This window comes from Dermacentor albipictus, chromosome 6 (assembly GCF_038994185.2).
Source record: "Dermacentor albipictus isolate Rhodes 1998 colony chromosome 6, USDA_Dalb.pri_finalv2, whole genome shotgun sequence".
Classification (NCBI taxonomy): Eukaryota; Metazoa; Arthropoda; class Arachnida; order Ixodida; family Ixodidae; genus Dermacentor; species Dermacentor albipictus.
The window spans coordinates 34,417,230-34,445,210 of record NC_091826.1 but is presented as its reverse complement, the minus strand read 5'-3'; the positions used below and the strand labels follow the sequence as shown (position 1 = coordinate 34,445,210).

The 27,981-nt window shown below is 47.6% G+C and overlaps 2 protein-coding genes across 3 annotated transcripts in view; both read right to left on the bottom strand.

Annotated features, from left to right (window-relative positions):
- Window positions 1–11,446, bottom strand: part of LOC139047004 (homeobox-containing protein 1-like) — a 203,680-nt gene extending 192,234 nt beyond the window's left edge. The window contains exon 1 of the mRNA XM_070520937.1: window positions 11,081–11,446. The gene's annotated coding sequence lies outside the window, so the exon portion shown is untranslated. The remainder of the gene's footprint in view (window positions 1–11,080) is intronic.
- Window positions 11,447–12,971: 1,525 nt separating this feature from the next.
- The window catches only part of LOC139060971 (homeobox-containing protein 1-like), a 41,095-nt gene continuing 26,085 nt past the window's right edge, over window positions 12,972–27,981 (bottom strand). For both annotated transcript variants that reach the window (XM_070540329.1, XM_070540328.1), the window contains one exon: window positions 12,972–27,122. In XM_070540329.1, the coding sequence (XP_070396430.1) occupies window positions 26,623–27,122 (500 nt within the window). In that variant the 3' untranslated portion in view covers window positions 12,972–26,622. The remainder of the gene's footprint in view (window positions 27,123–27,981) is intronic.

The window sequence follows — 27,981 nt, the reverse complement described above, 5'->3', positions numbered from 1 at the left end:
AGAGAGAGCGAAGAGGAAAGCGGAGGAGGAGGAGGATATTTAACAGGGATAAGCGGGCTAGTTGGTGGTCGTTATTGGTATGCATCATGTAACCGCACAAAAACAAGGGACAAAGAAGGAACACACAGAAGGAAGGAAGGGAAGGAAGGACAAAGAAGGAACACACCTGTCCTGTGTGTTCCTTCTTTGTCCCTTGTTTTGTGCGGTTACATGATGCATACCAATAAGGAGGAGGAGGGTATGGCGAGAACGCGAGAAGGAAAGCGCAGTGCCGCGCAAGACGGGCTGTGCGGCGACGAGATGGCTACGAGATGGCGCCAGAGTAGAGCGCGTCGTCTGCACAGAAACAAAGCGCTGCATGAGCGGAGGTCTGTCTGCGGCGGCTGCTGCTGTGAATCGCGGCCGCGCGTCACCCACGCGCTGCCTCTCGCGATATACCGATTAATGAGGTAGTCGCGCCGCACACATATCGCTCCGTTTGCAACGTGGCGCACGAGACAGACTGTCCGCGCCAGCCAATATATTGCGAAATGAAAACACGTATACAGCTGCGCTCCAATTTCGCATTAGGGGGTATCGTGATCGTCGGTGAATTTTTTTTTGTTCTTCGTAACCATATGAAGTCGACAGCGAGGCCAAGGAAAACATAGGGAAAATTAACAGCGGTTTTAATTGAAATGTAGAAATAATAAAAGACGCAAATTAAAGTGGTCGAATATGTAACTTAGCGTAGTAATTATTTGCAATTTGTATACTGAAATGCACAACTGAAAACTCGCTCCAGCGTATCCGAAACAAAAATACCAGATGTCTCAGCGAACGCATTATTATTTTTAATTGCGGGTGGAAGGAAGCCCAATTCGAGTCTACCAGCTTGTCTGCTCGAAGAGGCGGACATGCACAAAATAAGCGATATACATAATCGACTAAATAACAAAAGTTCATTAATGAAGTTTTAAACTAAGTGTATTATGCCACATATTGTAATTTTTAGCCTTGAGAATCAATGGCTGTCGGTTGAAAAGCATGAAGAAGTCTCCTCATACTTATCATGTACGACCAGCTTTTCTGGGGAAAGCAAGCTGGCCTGGTGGTGCGCGTTCAGGTGGCACCGAAGCTTCCGCATGCTTAGTTCAAAGTTCCTGTACAGCGCTGCACAGTAATGTGGAGTGTTGCACAACATTGTACAGCGATGAATATGTGCAGTTGCACAACCGGCGTCCAACATTTAAGATATTCAGACTGCTAGTCGAGCGTCGGTCGAAAGGTCGGTCTGAAATAGACTGCACGCTCTAGTGTGAGTGAAAACCCCACCGGAGGGGAAGGTCTGCTAGTAATAACTTGAACATACGCTGTCGAAAGGCTGGTGGGTAAAAGCAGCCCACGGTTAAGAGAGAGCGAGAGATAGAGACGCACTTGATATTAGTTTTGAACACAATTATCAGAACAACACGCACTCACGAGCACCTACGCTGTGAAATAGTTTGCACCCTTAAAATGAACAATGGTGTAAAACTTAAATTTCACACCCTTACAACAAGAAAGGGTGTAAATATGTTGTGGGCAATTTACACCCTTGTTCAATTTTAGGGGGGAAATTATTTTACACTGTTCCGATGCTTGATGCATCGTTCAACAGCGTACATGTACGTCAGATAGGAAAATTAGATAACCAGACTGAAGCTTCTGCGCATTCCCTGCTGCTATCAATTAAAAATGATTTCTACCGTTCTTACATCGAACTGAGACGTGGACGCACCTACACTGCACGTAACCAACAAAACGCGCCTACACTTCGAGCATACCGCGCCTGCAGATACATGACAGCATCCCGCTGCGACTGCGCGAAGGAGACAGAAATAATCCTCGTTCTTGACCAGCAACGATCGTCGAGGCGCCATTCTCCTTTCAAGTCACGCCCCGCGATCGCAACTTGCCAAGCGGCCGAGCCCTCTCCTTATCACTGCCGCCCAAAGAAGGCCTTTCCGCGTTTATAAAAGTAGTTCCTACAGGAATTAAATTCGCTTTAACTTAAAAGGCAGGCCTCTGCGCGGCAAAAAACAGCCTTCCCTTTTATTACTCAGAGCTGGCCAGTAACTTTTTAAACAGCCTTGAATATCGTTTTGCTAAAGTAATTCTAATCACATTCGGCGCCATCTCTGCCGAGTCCTGCAGAAAGAAGCAGTTAGAAAAAACAAAAAGGCAACAAGTTCTGCGCAACCATGGCCTCCGAGACCTTCGGCAAGCGGGTATCCCACCTGGTCTCGGAGGACATAGTGCAGTCAGCTATTAGCAAAAATTTACGCGCACGCACACACGCACGCACGCACGCGCACACACACACACACACACACACAAATTCAAAAAAGTATTACATTCGAAGTCATAAAGTCGTAAATCTTAATGAACAATACTGACTTTTTTTTTACTTTAGGGTGCTAACTGCTACTGAAAATTTTGCAGATTGTTTACAGTTTCAGCCAGAATGAACTGCACTGCATACAAATGAAAACATTATTGAAGCCTATTCATGAAATATCCTTGCGAAACCGGCCGAAATTTCACTTCTCAACCAGTCGCTTTATGGAGTAGGTGGAGGCGCTCCGCGCTATAGGTTCGAATAGTCGAGTGTATCAGGAAAAAATGTCTGGCTCTGAAAAAAACTGTCGGCCAAGCCGATTTTTCTTTTCGTATCAGTTTTAAAGAATCAGACAGTTTACAATAAAATCGTAGGATCGGAAGGTACACGTCTATACGCCTCAAAAGAGCCCCCCCCTCCTTCCCCTCACCCCCCGTGAGCTACGTTATAATCGAGTTTGACAATACCCCACTGCAAAAAGTGATCACTTTATGCAGGAGTTGGCACGAAACGACCGGAAGCAGATGGTGAGTAACAAACTAGGCTTGCGTCGTTTCGCGGCGCCTTCTGTAGAACGAACTCGTTAACAGTTCGGTCAACTCCACAATGTCGCGCTTTCACGATAGGAGGGTCTCACAACTAAAGGTCACATTTATGGCTGCTAAAGGACTCCTGACGTCAGAAGTGTATCGTTAGCAGCTGCTCACTGATCTCGCATGTCGTTTGCGGCACTGTGGAAGCTGCAGGTCTCCTTTAGCCAATAGGGCTGGGCGAACGCCCCTCGAAGTGTGTTCATCCGCGCAGCGTCGTCTGCTCAGCTGCTGAGAGTCGTCTGCTCAGCTGCTGCTCAGCTGCTGCCGCAGCAGCTGCTGCGGTATATGAAGCGCACGCGCAAAAGTCCTAACAGCTCTCATGTATCGCAGTGACCTATCACACATCAAGCAACAAAGAAAAAGCACTCTCATCAAACCGTTAAACAGTCGCACACGGAACTATATTCCGATGCGCAAGGATACCCCCCGTGTATAATACGCCCCATACCTTCGGCAACGCTGCAAACGACGCGTGAGAAGGAGCAGAGTAACAAATAATGAAGACACTCCTAGATAAAGGACGCAAGTAGTGCCGTGTTATACAGGCTACAAGGACACGCCTGCAAAGTTCAAATGTAAAGCAGCGTAAGAAACGTTATACGGCCTGGTGATTCGTTTACCACAGCGAAAGGAGACAAGCAACGACAAGAAAGAAAAAAGAAAGAATGCGCATTGCCGACATAAATGAAAAAAAAGAGAGAGAGAGAACGGTTTATACACAAACGACGACGCAAAAGCAAAAACGACACGTGCGTTGAAACACACACGCGCTCTGTCACATCGCGAGGTCACGCACAATGCTTAAAAAGCTCGTGGGTTGGCGCCACTGTCGAGCGACGGCACGCAGCGGCCAATCACAGCGCTCGCGGCGAATCGTGCAAGCAGGCTGCCTTTCTTTCCTCCTCTCTCCGCAACGAAACCATATGTATCGCTTCCCGCGTCCTTAACTGCGTTATTATTGCATTCCGCATTTATTCCCCGCACAATTGGATTTACGAACTGGGTTGTTCGTCCGCGAGCTTTAGGTAAAAAAAACACACACACACACACACACACACACACACACACACACACACACACAGACAGAAACGCCGTCTGCTACTGTCACGTGCCGTGAGCAGCGAGTGCAGGCTTAGAGGCAGCTGTTCGCCGCGAGTAAAATCGACAGGAAATAAACTGAAATACAGTGAACGCTTCCATACGACAAAAAAGAACGAAAGAAAAAGCTCGTTTGAAAAGTGGAGTGCGCAGCCCTAAGCGTTTAAATGAGATATATATATGATTTTAGCTGTGCTAGTAGATTTCATTTTGCAAATAGAAAAAAAAAACTCTTACCCTGGGAAGAGGTTTAAGTTGAGGGACAGGTGGCGACACCGCCGTGAAGTTCCCGCACCAGCGCACGGCAACGTCATGAATTTTCGACGGGGTCTACTCGACCATAGCTAATGTTTCTGTTTTGTTTTTGTTAATCGCTAAATATCGATTGCATTGTATTCTGAAAGAGCAAAAGACAGAGTCGGCAAGTTTAACGAACATCTGCGGCGTCACAATGGCTCAAATGCGAGAAGATACCTTGAAATCCGTGACGTATATGCCGGCGCTGGAGTTTCCTTCGGCGCGAAATTACCCAAAATAAATTGAAACGGAGTAATTAAACCTTCCGTTGCCAAAGAGACTCCCCAGAACTTTCATAATCCACTTTGTTTAGAAAATGGAAATATTAGTTAATCGACTTGAATGTTCAGAGATCGTTTTTTCTGGAACACTCGTATTCGATTCGATGCATATTTTGGCTATGTAAAAGCACGCCGACTTTCTCGGTACTGTACAAGGGCAACTTAGTAATAGAGCTAAATTTATTTCCTCTTTATAGTGCCCCTCTAAAAGCCTGCAAAATATTTGTGCGCCGCATTTTTTCTGTGGCAGTGTGGGACTCGAACACCGCAACCTCGTGTGCCCAGATGCGAAAACACAGCAGCACGTGCCAGCGATACCTCCTTCCCCATTTCACCCGGTGTGCAGAACGCCAAAAGCGCACAAAGGGATCGATGACCTCGGAAAACCGCACGTTACAAAATGCGTTTCGAGGGGAGTTATCGAACTCTACATTCGGGCACATTAAGGGCTTGATGACGAGCGCCACGGCCCGGCGACCTAGCAAAGGAAACTGTCGGGCAACGGGGGCAAAAAAAAAAAGAGAGAGAATTCGTCTTGCGCATTCGAAGTACAAACACGGCGTGAAAGCGACTCCGGTCAATACACCGCAGTTACACGCGCAAATACTCAGTCAACATAGCGGGAGCAGTCCGCGACGTCGCTAATAGCCTCACCGCTAGGTGGCGGCACGCGAGACACCGATTCACGCCATGAGCCTTGCTTTGATGCGTGTTTAGTCAGCGTCGTTCGACGGCCGAGTAACTCCAATCACGCGACTCGCCAACCATCCTTTCGAATGCCGCGGCCGGCTTCATCTGGCTAAGCTGTTCGACGCTAGGAGGCGCTACGGCATAAAGACGCGCGCGCCACCTATGCTGAGTTTCGTGGATGGCAGGCAACGATAAGAAGCCTACAGCCATAGAGTTTCTCACTATAACACCTAGAGAGAAATCTGGCGCCGCCGTCTATGGGAGTTTCCTAAGAGCCGCTGTACCATCATGGCAATCACGGTACATTTGTCTGCGAGGCTTGTGTTGGCTGGTGTTGTAAGGGGCTTCGTCTAAAACATGGATATGGCTGCACAAATACCGCGTTCTTAAAGAAAAATCTTTATAAATTTTTCCATACACGCATATTACATCTTACAGTGAAGTTTACTCCGCTACAATACATAACCAAGCGAAGAAAAGCAAGAACAGACGACAAACTGTTCCAAAGCGAGCACGAATCTTGTCGTCTGTTCCCCAATTTTAGCGGCCCGCTGATACTTTCTACGTTTCATATAATTGTACATAAAATAACAACTTCTCATAGTTAAACAAAACATGTTTTTGAGTGATAATAAAGCTAAAACAACTTTTTATGTGGTGTTTTACCAGAAAATTAAATCATTGTGACAGACGGAACGATGCTTGCCTGGCTCTCCGAGAACGATGCCAATCCGAAGTCACAATACACACGCATTCCCATGCATACCACAGCGCAGCTGCGCCACATTTCCCTCTAGGTAATATAGTGAGAAACTCTATGGCCGCGGCCGGCCTCATCTGTCTAAGCTGTCTGTCTAAACTGAGCATAGGTGGCGCTCAACAGAAAGACATGCGCGCCACCTATGTTCAGTTTCATGGATCGCAGGCAACGATAAGGAGTCTACACTAAGGAGTCTCTCAATGCTCGCACGCCACGTGTGAAACAAATATACAGGTACACAGGCCACATTCAATTCGATGCAACATTAAGTATCGTTCTATTTACGTCGCAAAATGTAAAGCAAGTATGACGCGGAAGACGTCCCGGACCTGATCCCATTCATCGCCGAGCGAGCGGAGTGACACGTTTCTGTGAGCAGCGGCCGCGGCACACCGCTCGCGACCAAAACGTAGTGCGTCGCCTGTTGGAAGCGCAATGTGTCAATGGCGTACAAATCATATGCGATCTGACGTATACAGCCTTGGGTCTACAAATTGCAGATGTGATATACGCAATACAAAGTAGTCATCTCGTATACAAGGCGTCGCGGATCAGAAACAACTGCACAGCGAAACTCGCGGAGTGAGACTTGTAACGAGCGCCCTATACTTGCGCACAGCTTCCGCAGTGCTGCAGCTAAGTATATGAAATGGCGGAGTACTTCTTGTTGGGTTAGTTGGTGACTCACAACATAGACGAAGGCGAAACAAGGAGCGCCTCTCGGTTGGATATGATTATGAAACAGGGTTAAAAGTCGAACGCCTTCGTAACGAAGTGCTTGCAGGGTCTCCGAAATCGTTTCTTATATTGCGTCACGTCGCTGCAAAGGTCGCGCACCGCAAAAACTCGCAACAGAACCGGGACAGAATTATTCCTTTGTTACATCAGGTAATTTCCGTGCAGAGGCATTCGTTGCAGAAGAGGCGTTTCTCATACGTTCCAGAACAGACGATCACTTATGGCTCAGAGGAAGCGCGACCCGGAACTTTTTCATAGTGCCGCCAGAGGGGGCCAACGCTCCGGCCACACCAGTTGTACGCAGAGCACCGGAGTCTACATAGAGATCTTGGCCACGCACACTGGCCGCTGCATGACGAATGAATGCAACCTGAAATATTAGAATCGATCCGCAGGTCATTCTATATAGCTCCCGACAAACAACACGTGATCTGCATTTTTCATTCCGAAAGCCTCGTCCCCGTTTCCAGTATAATTACGAACGCGCCGGCGTTGGCAAACACTGAGAGCGCTCCTCTCGATGGCAGCGCCTGACCCCGCTTTCCGCTGCGGCACACATTTGTACAAACGCCCGCCCCTAGAGTCTAGCAGTACTGCGCTCTCGGCCAACACAATCCGTGTCCTTTCGTACTAGCAAACACTTTTATCCTCGTCAACGAACAGCGTGAACACACCGGGCTACATTCGAAACGGGGCGCAGCAGAAGTTCCGCCGTCTGCAACGCCCGCATGGACAGCTGCGAGCGCGGAAGCAGAAGCCACGCCAACCAACCAAACCACCAATCGCGCGACGGAAAAATACTCGACGCGACGCCCTCCACCAGCACGGCAACCAGCTCGAAAGCAGAGCATAAAATGTCGCAGTGGCGAAAACAAGCCCGCCGAAAAGAAGAAAGAAAAAGCCGGCGCGCAGATAGCGCACGAACTACCACGTCACCTGTGGATCGTGAGATAAAACTAGCAGACGACCAAAACGACCAGAGAGAGAAAAAAGTCGCTCTGTTTCTCGCCTCACAGATGGCGCGCGAGTTAGCTAACTCCTAAACATCAGTCACGAATTACGGCCTCGGATGTTGAGGCGTAGCAGTAGTTGTGCAACTGAAGGGAAGTGGGGGGCTCTGCCTTGATTAGCGACTGTGTAGCGTGAATTCGCTCTCGGTAGTCGTGGATGTTTCGCGCTGCTGCGCCTATGTGGGAGTTGCTAGCGCGAACTAAACACCAAGGGGCCAGGCGTGGCGGGGTAAGGACCCAACAGGACCTCACACGCGTGAAAACCGCAACAGGCGACGGCGATCTCTGGTGGTCTCAGGGCGCGGTTTTGTTTCATTTTTACCTCCCTCCATCGCGAAGCACGACGCTGCTTTCAAGCAGAGCCAAACCAAGCCAACGGCGAAGCCAACGGCGAAGCCATAGCCGACGCCCAAGTAGAGAATACTGGGGCAAAAAAAGGAACCGGCGACGCCGCGGCGAAACATCACCATCTTCCCGCATATTTTAAAGCGATCGATGGACGAACTCCCCCCCCCGCAACCTTCCCCCATCCACACCAAAAGTAGCGGCAGCAGTTCGCACGAGGAAATGCTCCTCTTCTCTGAGGCGAGCGTTCGCACACACACATCCGAACGAGAACTTTTTTTTTTCCTTTTACATTTTCGTGCCTCTTCCATTATTAATTCGCCCACTCCCAACAGAGCGCGCGCGTTCCGCAGCCGCAAGCGTTCTTCCATTTCGTTTCGACGTGCAGCAGCATTGCCGAGCAAATATATTTTTTCAGCTTTTTGTTTTTTACTTCGTCATGTTGCATGCCGGGGCGGTTAAAAACAGCGGCCGGTACTTTAAGATCCTGCAGCACCTTCACGCTAACAGCAGCTCTAAACGCAACGAACGTGGTGTGTGAAGACGGCGTTGGTAGAAAAAGGCGCGCGAAGCGGACGCCGGGCCACCACATTCCGCACATCAGAAACACGAGAAACGGGAGGGGGGGGATGGCCGGAACAAGAAAAAAAGAAGAAAAAAGAACGAAACATGGCAGTAACACAATTTCAGAGCATCCAGATGGAAGAAGAGGTCTCTCAGTGTCCGCTTCCTCCAATGGCCGTCGACGTTGAACCGCCTCCCTAAACTACTCCCTCGAAAACCCACGCAACCAGTTCTCGTTTCCACTCACGCGAGCGGAATGGAAGATCAGAGAGAAAGGAAAATAACAGAACGACGACGAAACACAGAGCGCGCGCGCGATGAGAGAGAGAGAGAAGTGAATTGACTGGAAAGGAGGCAGCGGAGAAGGAGGAAAGGGGGGAGGATCTATAAAAAGAATAATAGAGGAATACCAGCGGGCGTCCGACGGAAGCCGGGCCGGCCAGCAGAAGAGAACTAGGCCCCCACTGGCAGCACCGAACAACGACGTCGTCGTCAACGACAACGCTATAAATGATTAAATCGATACAAACGTGACGCGATGTGCCTAGTACCACGAGGCACGCGAGCACGCCTTCCGAAAAAAACAACCCCCGGAACGACTGCTACGACGCGATGTTCGCGGAGGGAGAGAGAACGAGAACAAAAAGAAAAAGTGTGGAAAAGAAGATGGACGGAATGAAAGAGGCTACCAGAAGATACATTGTAGCAGAGCGGCTCCGTTCGTGCGGAGGGAGCTAGAAAGAGGAGAACGAGAAAAAGAAAAAACAGCAGAAGGCGAGCGGCGTCCGACTGACGTACACACACACACACGGAACGAAATATGACTGCCGGCGCGTATAGCAATGTTCTATCTGTTCTTTTAGTTTCGTTTCTTTTGCGAAATAAAATAAAAGAAACAGGGAAATGAAGGGAATAGCTGAATGTGCGTGCGTATATAGGCTCTTCCATTCGAGCAATCTATCATAAGAGAGGCAGTGTGCTGAGCTAGTTGTTTACTTTCAGTTTCTACTCGACGTTCGCCCCCACCCTTTCGTTTTTTCTTTTTCTTGTGCCTCTTTCTTCGTAACTTCTGTTTTTTAATTTTGCAAACCAAGCTGGCGCCGCACGCGCCCCGAAAACCTCGACGCCGGAGGTTTGTCGTAAGGTTACGGCAACGCAGCCATGACGACCTCCTAGCAGCGCGCGGTTACACTGGTTATACAAAGGGCCGCCCTCCGACAGGCCTGTGGCTACGTTTACGAAACCTCGCACCGCGAGCCAGTGTAGTACCACGCCACTAGCTTGACTTCAGAACAGTACGGCCCCCAGAGCCGTCGCAAAAAAAAAGAGCAAAAGACACAACTCGTTCCGTACACTTGTCTCCTCACCCCGCCTTCCCAAAGAAAGTCCACGGGGTCAACGGAAAACAATCGCTAGGGGAAATGGCACGTTGTGTAGGCGCGAACACAACTCATTCACGGCCCGGAGAGCAAGTCCGTGCTTTGATGCAAGTCAGCGCGCCGAAGAATCAGCACTCCCCGTCGCACGCTGTGCGGTGCCGTAACCGTACCCCTCTACCCCCCCGGTAGTCCAAAGCAGCGGGCACGCAATCTCGGTTTCTCGAGCTCTCGGCCGCCCGTCGTCGCAAAGGCGAACGGAAGGGCTCCGAAAAGCGTCGACTGTGAACACCGCCCGATCCTTTTACAGCGCTTCTTTCTTTTTTTGTCGTTTGTTTTGCGCCTTTCCGTCCTTTGCGAGCACGCTGCTTCCGCAAGCGGGCCAACGCCGCCGCCGACGACGTCCCACGGAGCGATTCCAATCGTGACAGCTCGCGGCACCGTACTACGTGCGATCGGCCCGAACACGCCAGGAGCACGGGCCAGCCCGCGACGCAAACTAGCACGTCCTTCTCGTTTCCACGCAAACGCAGCGCCGACCGGCAACTATCTAAACCAAACCCCGGCCGAGCGGCGGCGAACTTCCTCTCTCGAGGAGAGCGCGCCTTCCTGCAAGCAAGCGCTAAAGAAAAAAATCGGGCCAGCGCAGCGCCGAGCAGCAGCAAGAAAAATGTCCAAAACGCGCCCTTTTAGAAACCGAACTCGGCCGTGCTCGCAGCGCACGACGACGCGGGTCCGAAGAAGCGTTCCTCGCGCAAAACGGCTCCGATTCTCGCGTTCGCATCATGGCTGGTGGCGTGAAGGTTAGCGCTGGGACTCGCCGGGCGAACCAAAACGCGATCCCGGGCGAATAAAAAGCGATTACTAAAAATGGAGTAACCAAAATATTTCGCTCCGGAGGGCGCCTCGGCGGCGCTGGGTCGCTGGAGAAGAGCAAGAAAAAAAACGTGCGAAGCACGACAGGCTTACCGGTTCCGGCGTCACCGATGCTCCTCCCGGCACCTCCCGTTCGACTCGGTCGACGCATTTGTAACGAAACTAAGCCATGGCGATGCACGAAAAACAGGGCTAAATTATCCGGGACTCGCTAACGCAAACCTTAATAATGGATGCCGCCATCTTTAAACAACGTCAACGCGCCGCGCCGCCGTGAGTCGGAGGAACGGAACGTAACGAAAAGCAAGAAAAAGTGGGGGAGAGAACGTGAACTTGCTCGATGAGCGGCGCAGGGAACTGGCCCCGAAAGTTAGGGGGCCCGCGCGCGATATTCGGTTTCGCGAAAAAGAAAAAAAAAAGAAGAAAATGCGAGAGAGAGAGAGGGAGAAAGAGCGTGTTCGAAAGAAAACCTTGCTCTACCAAAACGTCCTACCTGGCCCGAGAGGGTGCGGGCAAATAAAAAATGCGGATTTGAAGGAATCGCGAGAACTCGCGCAGGGCGATGAGACCGGGGCAACGCGGGTCGCATACGATTACACTTTTTTTTTTCTCCCTTTCTTGGTGGACCGCCCAGTTTCAGTTTCGGTTGGCGCGGGTGTCGTGTGCTTCGTTTGTGGTTTTGCTGTTTTCGTTACGCGTTTTCGACGGGCGGTTCTCGAATTGCCGCGTGCGATGTAAGGTTTATAGGAATGTCGGCTCTGCCCTCCGAGTGCGGCGGCCTGTCGAAAATCCGTAGCTGAACGCGCCTCGAAATTAGGATCCGCGCGTGCGTCATAGCCGCGGAGGGCGATGGATCGCCAACTTTGACGTTCACTTTTATACGAGGTCCACCATTACGTAGTTTAGGTCACGTGATTGTCGTAATGTCGTTGTTGCCGTGTGTCGTTGCAAACACGGTGCGACTGACGCGTGTCTGTGTCGGAAATAATGCCGCTGTCACACGGACACTTTCGTTCGCGATCGAGTCCCATCGGGGTCGAAATACTCGACCGCGATTGGCCCGGCCCTCTCGCAGCTTGCGCAAAGGAGCTAATCGCGACCGAGAAATTCGATTCCCGTTGGGCTCGATCGCGATCGAAAGTGCGCCGCGTGACGCGCATATAAGTTGTCTCGGATCGCAGCTATCTCCATTATTTGTTTTTTTTTTTCAGAAACGACAAATGGAGACATCATTTACCTCTGGCAATGGTTCAAGAATTTTTAACCTGTACTGTGGCAACACTTTACAAAGCAGTTTCCCACAAAACGTTCCTTTGGAAATTCTATGCTACAAAGGAGGAGAAGTTTGCTCATAGGCACACCAGTTTTAACCAGATTGTCATCAAGTGTGCGATGCAATGCCCAGTGCACATTGTTTTCATTGCTGGAGGAAGTTCAGCGAAAAGATCAGTGGAAGGCTGAAATTACCACCCTTTCAAATTTGCCCTAGCATTGGCCATAACTGAACGTTTCCCACACTACAATTACATAAATACAGTCTTCTAAGGTAGGGATGTGCAAATATTCAAAACATTCAAATTATAGAATTGAACATTGCCCTATTCGATTCGGTATTCGAATAGGATATTTAAGTAGTAAATAAGAATATTTTGTGAAAAGTTCTCGAATAGTTCAAATTGCCAGCTATGGGATAAATTTCACCCTGGCGGTCATAGTACACATAAAATAAAAAGTTGCGTGGTTGGGTATGCCATAACATCACTCATCGAACCAGACGTCTACAGCTAAACCACTATCGTTCATACTAACCAATCCCTCCGGAGTAGGTGAATAAACTGCTTGTTAGCTTCCAATGTTTCATTTCTGCCTTTCATAAGCAATGCTTGTGGATGCGGAAATCACTGGAACAAGCCATTGTTCTGTGGTGTACCTTCAGTAGGCTAATAATGATGAACCGTGAGACAGATGAATCAAAAGCAAGATGGCGCAGATAAAAAAATCTTTAATACGGCAATATACATTCAGTGAATTGTCTCGTAACTGGCCTAGAATGAAATCACAGACAGGTTGACCCACACAGTAAAAAAGAGCAGTGTGAGGTACAGTGACAAGAGAAGTGTGCTGTATGTAGTGACAGTGAGAAAAAAAAAAAAATACGTTCAGACAAAATGCTTAGAACTGTACACACCATGTACAAAAACAAACACACACACAAGAAAGATCCGATACTAAAGTAATGCTAAAGAAAGCACACATACAGCGGTATTTTCTCGCAGATACCGATTACAAGAACCACGACAAAAGTTTGAAATAATTCTGTACGATGCTGGAAAAGAAAAAGAAAGATAAACAGCAAAAGAACAAAGAAAAGATACCAAAGCTCACCTCTAAATGAAGCGCTCAAAGCAAGACAATTCGAAATGACATCTTATCACATGCGTGGCAATGCAACTCATCATATTTAAAAGGTGCAAAAATACGACACGCTACGGTAAAAAAATGATCTTTTATACAGGGATACCAAACGTGCCATCAACGACAGGTCCCAGCTGGCAGGCTCCCAGGAAAAAACCAGTGGTAAGCTCGCCGTGTTCCATCATAACAAATCTCGCTTGTACCATTGACTTCTCGTGCTTATCACAATCACAAGTGCGCTTTTTTTTTAAGGATGAAATCTGACACTTCTGATGTTTCCTCCAACGACACGAACGAGAGTAGTACAACTACGACAACAACAACTCATGGACCCCAAAAAGTCAACACACGCAGTCCCGCACAGCACCATGTTTTGTAATCTTCCACTGATTAAAGACCATCTATATAAAGGGCAGGTAATTACGTCGACTACAGGTAGGGTTGACGTGTTGTGTGTCAGTGCTTTCTTCCGGAGACACACACACACAACAGGTGACGACGATAATAACCGACATTTACCACTGTTTACTGTCAGGAGTTTGACAGCCTGCAAGTGACAGGCTTCAAACGAAGCACAAGAATGGCCGCTCGATGGAAAAGAACACAGTGCGAGGCTGCCACGCCAACTAGCCGGAGGGGGGGGGGGGAGCTGGCCTGATGGCCGAACGTGGGAAATTTAAGATCACCCGATGTAAAGCAGCGCATTTGCTCAAAGTCAGCTGCGGCAATTTAGGCATTGATCGTGTAAAGCGCACCTCCAACATGTTATTGACGTAACATCACCTGCCATGAGTGAAATACACCCCACGGCATGAGCATGTCTCAGGCAGCCACAGTGACCACACGCCAACAGGGTAAACCCAGAACTTGCAGTCTTTTTCAAATAGCTGCAGTGATGCTTTCACACGATGAAGTAGATGCTTCAATGCATTAGACAGACATGTTACGCTAAAGCAAATGCAACATAAGCATCCATTCACAGCAGACACTGCTGTGACCGCCAATGGTTTTTAGCCAACCCCGACTGGTCGCACTGTCAGAGGTGACTGAAAGCGGTTGCTAATGCAACTATGGCCCAATGCAACTAGGCAGGCTGCGCCCCTCTTTTTTTTCCATCGAGCGGCCGTGCAAATATGACACCACCAACTCGCCACTGTGCGCACACTGCCAATCATGTAACAATCATGCCAATCATGTGACTCTGTGCCAGCAGTAAGTGAGAACCCGTCATTCTAAGCGTAGGCGGCTACCACACATGGGCTTGCCACTGCACCGTTGTGAATGCTGAACAGGTGGTGCTGGTGAGCGGCCGAGAACAGACACCACCAAAGTAATAGCTGTGCTGTTTTTATCCAGACTAGTTGTCTTCTTTACGTTAGGTTCGGCGTCTACCGTGTGCTGCAAACCGCACAGACAATTACAGTCAAAGCGAGGATCCAGCAGCTGCAAATCATTCCAATGGTTGGACAGCGGTAGCTTTTTCACGGTTGTGCTTGCAATAATAAGGCAGGTTATTTTGCTGGGCTTTCAGCTCAATGGCTACAACGTGCTGCTGAGGGCGCAGGTGGTCACAATCAAAGGTACACAGTGCTGCATTACTCGAGAATCACGCACAGAATGAACCACTGATCTAATAATGCTCCAAGTTTGCTCACAGGCGGTGTGTGATGGTGCATTTTGTGTTACTTCCTAGTTTAGGTGCAGAACATTCCTTCTTCCTCCATAATGAATCAGAGGTACACAACATATATTTGTACGATAGACCAAAAATGTAACTCGCCCTCCTGCCAACAGGGGTCGTTATTACTGGGAAAATATTTTTTTTTTATTCGCAATCGCTGCAGACGGTACTTACTTGAGACATGTGGACTAAACAAGTGAATACTGCATCAAAACAAGGTGTAAACAAAAACTGCAGAAACTATTTCTCCATGAATAATCCAAGCACAAATGGGCAAGCAGTTTCCTCAGGAAGCTACTTATAGCTGCCTCACTAAGCAATGTTAACACTGAGTAGGAGGCAAACAGTTATGAATGACAGAATAGTGTTTGCCTGAGCTCGTTGGTTGCACATAGCACAATTGGTTTCCAGCAGAACGTTCTGATGCAGACCGGAGGAGACGACGACACATGTTGGACTAGCAACTGAATGTTTATTAGTGATTTTCTATACTTTTTATAGCACAAGATAGCCAATGCCCTTTTTTTTCATGCAGATTATTCAACTCCTTAGGTTGAAATATCATCCTTGCGCAAGTAGCCCTTTTCTTTTTCTGCTAGTAGTATTGATGGTGTACTGATGCAAGATTTCCCGCTTCTGTCAATTGCCATAGCTTCTAATATCTCGCACGTCAGCTTGTCTTTACTTTGTTCTAAAACTTTGATGCTGTGAAATTGAACGGTGCAATGGTGCTGGTGATAATAAAAAGTGAGATGCCCAGCAGAGATTCCTCTCAAAGATGCTGTATGCTCTCTTTTCCTGCGATTGATACACCTGCCTGTTTGTCTTATGTATCGTTGGCCACATGATAAAGATACATCATATACCACCCCTGTTTTGCAGGTAGTGTGCTTGTTGTGGTTCATTGAGCACTGCCTATTTTGCATGCTCTCTTATCCTGTAGCAATGAAAGGACAAGAGAGCATTCAGCACCTTTGGAAGAAATCTTCGCTGGGAATCTCGCTTTTCATTATTGCCGGCACCATTGCACCGTTCATTTCGTGACATCAGTTTTAGGAAAAAATAGACAAGCTGACGTGCGAGATTTTAGAAGTCATGGCAATTGAAAGAAGCGGGAAATCTTGCATCAGTACACTATCAATACTACTAGCAGAAAAAGAAAAGGGCTACTTACACAAAGACGACATTTCAACCCAAGGAGTTGGAAAACCGGCATGACACACACACACAACAAAAAAGAGGCATTGGCTATCTTATGCTATAATAAGTGTAGGAAATCAATAATAAACATTCATTTGCTAGTCCAGCATGTGCTGTCGTGCCCTCCTGTCCGTGTCAGAACGTTCTGCTGGAAACCAATCGAGTTATGAATAGCTCGGATCATTGGTCAGTCATGTCTGGCACACAGCTGTGCTTAAAGAGACACTAAAAGCAAAAAATGTCTAGCTAGAGCGATACATCAATCCTCAAAATATCTCATTGTTTGTTCGTTGCCATGACAATGGTCATTCCATAGGTTGCACTCTGCTGGATATTATGGCAAGGCTTCAAGACGGAGGCCTAAACACCGAGTTTGGCACACTTGGGCAAAGAGGACCGAAAGAGAAGTTTGAACAGGTAGCATCAGCAAGTTGATCTGTAGGAAATCTAAGACTGACCAAAGCGAATTTTTTTTTTCTGGTTCAAGTGTGATCAGTTTCATTATTTGAGAGTTTTATCCTGTTCGTAAATGAATTAGAATTCACAATGTACCAGAATACTGGAGGTATCGACAGCAGCAGCAGGGCTGGTAGCACCATCTTGTCATGCTTTCTTCAGCTACGATGCCTTAAAACATATTTTTTTTAATGTTGCATCTTTATTCTAGCAGGAGGGGCAGAAAGAAAATGAAATGCAGCAAATGCAAACAATGGTTGCTAACAATGTGTTTGCACAAGCAGACGTGTAGAACAGGGTTGCTCTAGTTGATGTCTGCACTACAAGATGGCACTACCGGTGCTGCCACGCCTTCTGTCTCCTTGACGTTCTGGCGTTTCATCAACTGCATACATTTACGCAAGAAGCTAACACTGTCCATTACCACCGGTTGTTTGCTATTTACCTGTTAAATATATAACGGGTTCGCCCAAGCAGACGTGTAGAACATGGTTGCTCTAGTTGATGTCTGCACTACAAGATGGCACTACCGGTGCTGCCACGCCTTCTGTCTCCTTGACGTTCTGGCGTTTCATCAACTGCATACATTTACGCAAGAAGCTAACACTGTCCATTACCACCGGTTGTTTGCTATTTACCTGTTAAATATATAACGGGTTCGCTCAAGCAGACGTGTAGAACATGGTTGCTCTAGTTGATGTCTGCACTACAAGATGGCACTACCGGTGCTGCCACGCCTTCTGTCTCCTTGACGTTCTGGCGTTTCATCAACTGCATACATTTACGCAAGAAGCTAACACTGTCCATTACCACCGGTTGTTTGCTATTTACCTGTTAAATATATAACGGGTTTGCCCAAGCAGACGTGCAGAACATGGTTGCTCTGGTTGATGTCTGCACCACAAGATGGCACCACCAGTGCTGCCACACCACCTATTTTTTTGGCATTCTGGCACTTCATCAACAGCATACGTTTACAGAAGAAGCTAACACTGTCCTTACCAATGGTTGTTTACTATTTACCTGTTATAAGCAGGTCACCAGCCGTCACCAAAAGCTAGTTTTGTACATCACCAACAATGGTGCAACTGCTAGTCTTACGTCTACGTTTTCTCAAAAGTTCTGTTCTTTTTAAGAATGCCAGTTTGCACACTTAATCACACCAATCTATCACGTTGCCTTCCCTTAACGTTTAGGATCGCTTAAAAGAGAAACACAGCAGCATGGTGACTGCAATGCAAGGTTCCACACAGTGCCGAGTTAGCAGATGAACAGTCCCGTGCGATGACGAATTAGCACACCAATGTGTTCCCACAAATACAGGCCACACGTCCAACGGTATTCACCAGCATGCTATATTCTTGATTGTGAGTGCACGATGAAGCTTGAACAGACATAACATGTGGCAAACATTGATGTCACAGATTGCCAAAGTCGATATCTCATGTTTTAAACACCCATCAGAAGTGAGCATGGCAAAGCTTATTTACAGTTTCATACACAAATGTACATAATAATTGTAAGCTGCATTTGTGTGCTAAAGATCAATAAAACAGAGAACACAACCCCACTCATCTATTACAAAAAAAAAGGGGAAAAAATAGAATCTGGCTCAAAGAGTCTAAGTTTTGTACTGCGACAAAAAAAATGTTCACTAAATTGCAAGGCAACAAAACAGCGACAAGGTAAAAACTGTCATGAGCACATCTGAACTGTTTGATTAGTCGTGCAAGAACACAAAACAATAACAAAACATGGCACCCTTCCACCTTCAAAAACAACTTCAGGTTTCATGAACAAAAACGTGTGTAAAAGAAAGAGCTGCACAATGATCAATCATTAAATTAATCTTTGATGTTGTTTCCTGCCATGGCAGGTTACCGGTCCCTGTATTGCTGCTGTGGTCGAACCGAACGTGCGGGCTTCAAAATAGAAAACAGCCACAAATCCCGGCTGGCCGAAATAAGCCCGACACACTAGCTGTAGCAAGAACAACTGGAAGGGCATCGACAAGGTGCGCCAACATATACTGGAGCAGCGAAAACATCTGCAGCTGGTGACTGCAAATGTCGTCAACCAGTGGCTTCGAAGCAACTACAAGCCACCAATATCAATCCAAGGTAGAGTGTGTAGGACAGCAATTGTAGAGATTAAAATTCTGTGCGACAGCTTGCAGTGTAATGCTTTAAGTATGCCCTTCTCGCGAAATGAATCAAGTTAAGCACCAAATTCCGACAGGAGACAGCAGAAACAGCTGTTAAAAGACAGAATACTGTAGAGGTGCCGTTCCGCCATGGCTAGCTACAAATCGGCGGCTGCTGATGTGATCTCTGACGATGAGCACCGTCGACATCGCCAGCCTTTGAGCAGGCGTGCATCTAGCAGCCAACTGCTTAGAAGCAGATGGCCCGGCACCCCTCCTAATGAGTGAGCAAAAACACCGGCACCACAATGCATGCACGATGGGCCGGGACTGGTCGGTTTGACCGTGACGCATGGAAACGGCATGTGCCGTGCATGGCATGTAGGCTCGCAGGCATGAGAATTAAGCCTAGTTTCTCCATCAGTCGCTTTACGGGACATTTTCAGTCCCTCTGCGACAATGCAACATCCAGTGGAATGCCTGACTGGAGTTACGGCCATCCTGACAAACGCACTCCAGATCTACGCCATGAGTGAAAACAATGCAGGTGACATGTCTGCTGTTCCTTTCGTCCAGATGTTTTAACTGCTTTAACCGATCAACATGCCCTGAAGATGAGATCCCTGACAGCAGCCAATCGAGATGCGACCCTCGATCACAGCCGGACCTGTCGGCAAAATGCAAGTGTCCGCACAACACTTCATGTTTCAGAACACTGCAAGCCATGTTGCGGGCCAAGTCTGTTTTTTTACCTATTCTGCCTTCGGGTTTTCGTATGTGTCTCTTTCTGAAACCCACTATAATGAGACGCCATTAAAGAAACAACACAATGCTCATCTTCACTTCCTCAACCACTGAACAATGCAAAGGTATACAGAATCCTGCAGCCGAATACAAGGGCCGTCAAAGCGGAGTTGAAGATTCAAGTGCACACCCCCATTTCCAACCCACTCTCACTACTGTGTGACCCACCCCACACCCATGAAGACGTCCATGCAAAACTATTTTGCACCGGTAACTTGGCAGCTTTTCACCTTTGGCTAAATCTCAACAAGCATACAACAAATGCACATTGTGCCATACATTATTCTCTCCACAACCCAAGGGCCCTTACAGTATCCATTTTGGATAACTTCTTGACGCACACACAGACATAACGTATCTACATGCTCGCGTCTACATACATACAGGTCCACACACATTTCTTAAAACAACCCAAGGCCCCTATCCATTTGGATATCATCGTCTCATACATACAGGTCCCCACACATTTCTTATCACAACCCAAGGCCCCTATCAATTTGGATATCATTGTCTCATACATACAGGTCTACACACATTTCTTATCACAACCCAAGGCCACTATCCATTTGGATACCTCCTTTCACACATGCGTCAGCCGAGGCTGCTGCACAACAACACGAAGCTTCTCATCATACCGAATGTTGCATTGCTTGGAGAGCCAGGTGCAAAACAACTCCCACGGTTAACTCCCTTCACTCGCTCGTGCAACCAGTTTTTGAACATAAACATCCCTTGGTGGTCCTTCTTGAGCAGTGCCCTCTTCTGGTGCAATACTTGTCTGTTTTGTCCCCAAAATAATTGCAAGTAGGCACCACATGTGGCAGCATAGTAACCAAAGATGCCTATTTCCCAACAAGAGTGGTCATTGCTATGACAATGAACTGCCCATCCCAGAATTTATTAAATGTACAGTACTTTCCCTCTCCCTACATAAAATTTCTGTATATGCTCCCACAGAAGAGTTGCACATTTGCTTTCCATTCGCTGCTCATGGTCATGTGGTTAAAAAAAAATGCAAACGTGCAGAGCAGAGAAGCGCCACTAAGGCAGAGATAAACGGAGTCTGTGATGGCAGCACCAGCGCCTCACCACAGTTCGGTGCCTTCTTTGATGGCCGATTCCCAGACAACCTCCTACAAAATTTGCCTGCCTTGCTCTCTCTTCTTTGAATACAAAAATTGCATGTTAAACATTCGTAGTATTTTGTGCTCACTAACAATTCCTGATTGGAATGTCTTTAAGCAGATGGTGCCGCTGCACAGTGTGCAGCAGAGGTTCCTGCACCAGTTTACGTTTCAGCTCATGCAATGGGATATTTCTATTAATATAGAAGAAAGTGAATGGCTATCATAGCTCACATGTGTTTAGCTTGTGTCATAGCAGTCGTTGAGTATGCCAGCTTATGTGTCGGGGAGGAAGACGTCGTTGCAGACAGCGTCTGTGTTGTCCCTTTTGTGTACATATCTTCTGTGCCTAACCTATCGAATCATGAATCCTTACCAAGCTATCATTCCAACTCTGAAAAAAAAAAAAAACAGGCAACCACTGCACCCAAAAGTGTCGGTAAACAAAACCTACCACCAAACGCCATGTCCATGAAAAATGAGCGCGAACGAGCCAGTCCGAGTGAGAAGTCTACACCTGCCGCGCTGAGCAATGCAACATTCTGTACACCAAGGCCCGTACTTTGACTCTGGTAACTGCCAGGCCCGTCTCCCGGCTACACAAGTAACAAAAAATTGAAGCAGAAGCAATGGGGCCGATTCCACTGTGAGGTAAAGAAGTGGCAAACGGCTGGTTAATAACCCTGACGTGTCCTGTGACACTCCTATGAATAGGAGCGCACTCACTCGTCAATGCCTCTGTACATGCGCAGCTTAACATTTTGCACGCGTGGTGATCTTCAATCGCAGCATAGGCATTCCACAATTAGAACAGACCGTGAAATATTTCTCTTTCTTTTTTGTTTTCGTTTTGCAAATATAAATTTCTCGCTGTCTCAACACAATTTTTGGTGCTGTTAACTAAATGTAGCCCCATTACAAGGTGTCACTGCAGTTTCTGTACTTACAGTGGCCGTAAAGATTTGATTTTGATTGCAAACAGGAGTCACTGCGAGGTGAACCTAGTAACATGCTTTCAGGTTGCCCTGCGTAAGCTTTAGCAGGCTGCAACTGTTTACCACCACGGTTGGCATGGATGGGCTGGACTTCTCGCCACAGTCAAGCCAGCCCCACAACTACCGCTGCTTCGGCCAATAAGCATTCGTGGCCAAGAAACAGTCTCGAACAGCGACCAGTCAGAATACGAGCCCAGCAACAAGGGCCATGTTTCTGACTGTGGTCGTAGCCGTCGACGAGTTTTCTGGTCAGTGAATATAGGCGTGCGCTTCGGCCAAGTGGAAAACACAAGCCGGCATTTATCACGGCAGTACGGTGTGAAGCGACTGCTACGACCACAGTATGAAAACACAGCACGATCACAATCATCAAAAACCGAGGAATGCCTGCAGGGGCAGGCTGTACAAGATCACAAGTTACCACTGCACACTCCCGGCCTGTTAAAAAGCGATACCGGGAACGCAGGCTCAAACCCGACGCCTTCAAGAACACGACAAAACGAGTGCATCGTTAAGCACCCAACTGGATGGATGTCAGAGGAAGAAGAAAAAAAAAGAACATTACGTGTATTAATGCAGTTGACTGACGTCGATTAACTTGTAAGAACAACATACCTTTTGTCTGAATTATTAGTAGCCTGGAGCACCCAAAATTGAACAGAGTACCACTAAAAACATATTCATGGGCAATAACCAGCTCAATTAGACACACACGGCTGCGCACAAACATGTACATGGCCAGAACAGGAGTACGAAAAGACACACACAACATGATTCCGTTTGCGGGCAACCACAACCAGTATTCTCAGTATATCACTTTTGGGGACAGCTTGACTTCTCTGTGAAGTTAACAACTAGCACTGGGATTTGGCGAAGAAATGGGCGTCCTGCCCGCTGGCTCAAGTCGGTTACCTCATGCTGGTTGTGATGTGCCCGAAAGTGATCCATCAAGAATACGGCCCCCGATCGATGATGCCATTTCATAGGGGCATGCCCGTCACAATATACAGTGACCACAAAACATCAAATGCGGGCACATTTCTGACCAATCGTGCCTTGTGAACGTTCCCTCGTCGGCTGTTTTCCGATGCATGCCTCTGCCCCTACCAGTTGAATCGACTGAAAGCCTGGTTGCATGCATTTGAATTGAGCGGCTTCAAAATGCACCGAAAATGTTGCAATCAAGCCAGACCGAAAACTTTAGACTAGGTAGAATTGCCTTAATTTTCAAATGATTGAAGTTTGAACTATCGCGACTCTGATGTACCAGTGGCTGCTAACTCTGTTCCACGGTCCCATCTACCATCATCTCCCATTGGTGCTATCACGCCAGAATGAAACTGCAAACAAGAAGAAATGAACTTACGTACCAGTTCTTGCGCTTGCTCAATTACTTAAAAAGTGCGAAGTGTGATCATGACATAACTGGACACTAAATGCACTTAAGCCCCAAAACTAGGCATCTATGGAGGTATCACCTGAACGTCATGCAGTCGGGCAAAAAATGAAACGGGCTGTTCCAACTTGTTTTTCCACAATCTCCTTCAGTTCTGGCATGACAAGTGGGAGCAGTGCAGCAACATAGAATGTGACGAAGCAGGCTGACTGAAGGCAGGTTCCTTACAAGCGCCACAGTGCTCACCTTATATTAGGGGAGGACCACACTCTTACAACAATTTTTTTTTTTGAACACTTGTGAGCATGAACTGATTAAACTTGCACTCCTTGTGTATCCTGACCTGCTGAACCGAAATTGGTGGTGACATTGTGAGCATCTTTATTTAGACTGAAATATTAGCCTCAGAGCCTGGCTTGGCATCCCGTTTTCTACATCAGAAAAAATAAAATGTGTTCTTTATTTTTTTCATTTGTAATATGCAGTTAAGTGTTAAGAATTTAACTTGGTTCACTCGGAGGAGAGTCAACGAAAGCGAAAAAAATTTGCACCTCAGAGTGTTCAGGAATTTCCATAAGTGTGAAGTGAATGTTCCAGACCTTGAAATTTTTGGGAGCGATACTTCTTTGGGGCACTTTAGAGAAGGCGTCTGGTAAAAGAAAACATTGTATTAGTAGCAACGAACATCTTTGTCTTCTATAACCTTTCAAATGTTCATCTTTCAAACAGCAAAATAATTGCAGCAGTATCAGTAGTAGTAACAGAGCCATAGATAATGCTCCTTCAAAAATGAACCGTCACCACAATTAAGGCTATGATAAAGAAAGTGCAAATTTCATCAAAGTTTACTTATAAATTTAAAAAATGTTCTAAGAGCAGGGTCCTCACACAACAAAACCTTGGCAGCGTGGACCACGTTAAAAAACTTGCGACACTGTCACTTTCGCAGCTGAGTTGCAAAGCAGTAATGGGCAGCCACAACACGTCTACCAAACAGCAAATACTGTACTGCTGTCCGGTGCCCCTTGAACAACCAAAAATTTCTGCTGATGGGGCTCATGGCCAAGACACTTACATACTACTCCGGAGACAGTGCGGCGAGTTGACGCAACAACATTGCCACTTACATGCGCACTTCATGTAGCAGACAGCTTTTTGAGCAACGACGCCCACCGTCAGAGAGCGTGTATTCATAAGTTCATTGTGCGGCTATGTAGGTGCTGAAAGATGGGTGTAGATGGACAGGCATAGACGGACGGGTGCTGGCCGTGGAAGAAGAAGAAGAAACTAAGGAGAGGCCCCAGCCAGACCGGCTTGCGTTGGGAAAAGTGTGGTGGAAGTTGCATGTCCTTAGTTTTTGCAAAAGAGAACTGGTGTTGGTGATCCAAACAGCAATGTTGTCATGGCAACTGTGCCTTGGTCCCCTGTGGTCTTGTGAGCTAAAGTAATGTGGGTGGCTTGCAAAATCGTTAGCACACGTGCACACGTTCACAGTACTTTTACTCTATCACTACTTTCTGCAATCCTGCCAAGGTAAGCTTGACTACAAAGCGTGTCATGGGAAAGGGCATGGCAAAAGGAGTAAAAAAAGAGGAGGAAGATGGTTCACCAAGGCAGAGGAGAATTCATGTCTGGCTTCAAAGAATTTACATCAGAGCCTCTCCTAGTTTGTTTCTTTCCTCTAAAAGTGCAGACAGATGGGTGTACGTATGCAGGTTATTCTGGGTGGAAGCAGACAAGCAGGTGCAGACGAATGAATGCAGACGAATTAATGCAGACGAATTAATGCAGACGAATGGGTGTGGACAGATGGATGCATGGATGACTTAATGTGCAGAAAACACAGGTGTTCGTGTAGAAAGTAACAGGTAAGACGTAGCGGTCAGAGGAGAGACAATAATGAGCGCGGGTGACATACAGTACAACCCAGTTCAGACGCTTTTCCCCAATACGTACGAAAAAGCACACCAACTGGTATAAGGTGTGATCCAAAGTCACTGGACAATTCGGCTGAATCAACCATAGTTGACGTCTATGCAATCCGAAGTGTAGTGTGCAGACCTGGTGGCCGATCTGACGGGGCTGGAGCGGCCTGAGGCACGCATTGGCGCTTTTCGGGTTTCAGCATGCTTACATACAGGCTCCTCGAATTCAGCTTGAGTCAGCAGCTTTCACTCAAAGCATTTTGGTGGGAAGTTTTGGTGTGCCCACTAAATTGCTGTGACACAGGAAGCTGATACGCGTCAAGCTCGTGGGGCCTAAGCAACCCGAGATGCGCAATGTTGTTTTTAAGACGGTGATGGGAGACGGAAACGAAATCAAGCTGGTGGATAATGCCAAAATACAATGCCACCAGAGCGAAACACGATGAACACTTCGCGCCGCCTAAGGTAGAAAACGGCCACCCATTTCGGTTATTGCCTATTAAAAGCCTGCAGTACACTTCGTAAGCCATGTGCTCTATGAAACAGATAGGTGAAGATGCTGATCGTAAAGGGCAGGTGGTGATAGCTGCGAATGGCAATGTATGATGACCTGTCAGGGGATTTGCAGGAACTGAAATATGAAACTGAGTGCGTGGAAGTATTTTCACATGGCACGCGTAGGCATTGGTCAGAAGTTCACACAAAGTGCTGCAGAAGTACGCTGGACAAGCGAGCGCTCATTTCGCTGTCTGTACTATGTGGCCCAGTTTCGGTTACACTGGGAGATTATAGCGAAGTGGTGTACAACGGTGAGCATTTGAGGTATATTGCCTGGCAAAACGTGTTCAAGTGCCCGGTTCGAGAGGAAGTGTATGCTAGAAAATCATAGCCACACTGAATGAGCAATGCTGCCAACGCAACTTCGTGAGCACAGAAAGGAAACCGTGCACTGCAGAGGCATACCAGCAGCAGATCGGCAAAGCCAGCCACATAAAATATTTGAAACAGAAAAGCCCTGTCAAAGCAGCCAGTATGTTTTGGACCTTGCAAGGAATAGCCACAAATTCAGAGGATTGCTGTGAGATCCTGATGACACAAGGTTGCACAAGCTAGTTACCTGCCTTTCTATGTTGACATCATTGATGTCCTATTTTGTACGATGGCAAGGTCTAAAAAAGCCCCGCTCTCCTGCTGGAAAAACTACGCACTAATTAAGCCAGATCGCTAAGTAGTCTTAAGGCAGCACAGCTAACTGCTTTGTGTCGATGTGATCCACATCCTATTCTGTATGGTGGCAATGCCCGAGTAGTTCCTTGTTTCTTTTTTGGTGGAAATTCTTTGCATTTCATCAAAGGTAAGTTTAGACACTTCAGCCAGCCTGCTAAGTACTCACATTTCAAATTGACAAGTAAGACGCTCGCAAGAACTCAATGCAATAGCTTAAAAGGTGACGCCAAGGCCACATCATAGAAAAGAAGCGAGCCCATTCCACCAAGCTATCTCCACCCCGCAGAGAGGATTCTGTTGTCGAGGGGCCACATGTCGCTGCCTTCCTGCTTGACCGGCTGGTGCATCGAGTGTGGAGGCGGTGGCTGCATTGCGGTTCCATCACCCCCGTGGACCATGCCGGGCACCGGACTGTCCATCCCGTGCATCCTGTGCCGCACACCGTCCTGCCCGAGCCCCATCGGGGGCGGCGGAGGCACCGGCTGGTACGGCGCGGGCACGTGTGTGACGCCGCTCTCGAGGTCTGCGCTCCACGACATCCCACTGTCGGGAAGCACCTCGCGGTCGTACGAGCCGGCAGTGGCCGTCTCGAAGTCCAGCGGCTCCTCCTTGATTGTCGTCTGCATGCCGCCATTGTGGTGGTGGTGGTGTGGGTGGTGCGCCTGGTGGTGTGGCTGTATGGGCATGTCCGAGCTCCACAGTGAGCGGCCCCCCACGTTGTTACTCACGGTATTGCCATAGTTTGGCGGTGACTGGGTGAAGGTGTCAGCTGCAGGAAGGACGGAGGTTCAGGTTCAACAAGCTTGTGCCACCAGAAGCATGCGAAGCAAGGATAACTGTTTCACACACAGCAACCACTCGATGATGATGACGATGCGTGAGGTTTAAGTTCACAATGGTCAGGCCTGGTCAATGAGTACCAAGCAAGAAAATCCCAAGTTTTCAGTGGAGCAGTGAATTGCGAAGGGTAGGTGTAACATGGCTGTCCAGAGGCCTAAAAAACAGTTGCTGTTAACGAGCGTAGAACATAGATATATACAGCGAATTTCCGTTAATTCGATCATGATGGGCTTGGTGAAACTGGCCTAGTTAACCAAAAGGCAGAAACAACGCTGAAATACACCTTTCATTCACTTGGCAGTATTTGACTCAAGTTAGCTCCAGCGCAATACAGCTGTGTTATGAGGTGAAGCATACCAAACAAAAAAAAAAGAAGGGCTCACAAGTACGAGTTATAGCATGGGTTCCTTAATTTGCAGATGCAGATGCGCCACCTCTGGTCACCGTATAAGCACTGAGTTGCCTAATAAGCTCACACACCAGGCATTTAGAGCCTTAGAAGGACCCCAGCTCTTTTGTTACCTTTAAAAGTCCCCTTGACTTTCAGAATTTTTAAAATCCTGCCACTTTTCTTCTCACTAGCTTTCCCAAAATGCAGATGAGTTTTCTTTTCAGTGCGTGGCACGTGTAAGTAAGGAGTGCGTACTAGGCCCTGTTAACGGTCTCCTTTACGAGACACCCATGGCAGGCGTAACAAGAGCTCAAATCACCACGGCAACGTCAAACAGCTCTGAATGGCTCCCAGTATGCTTATTAGGCATCTAGGTGCTAGTATTGTGACTGCAGGC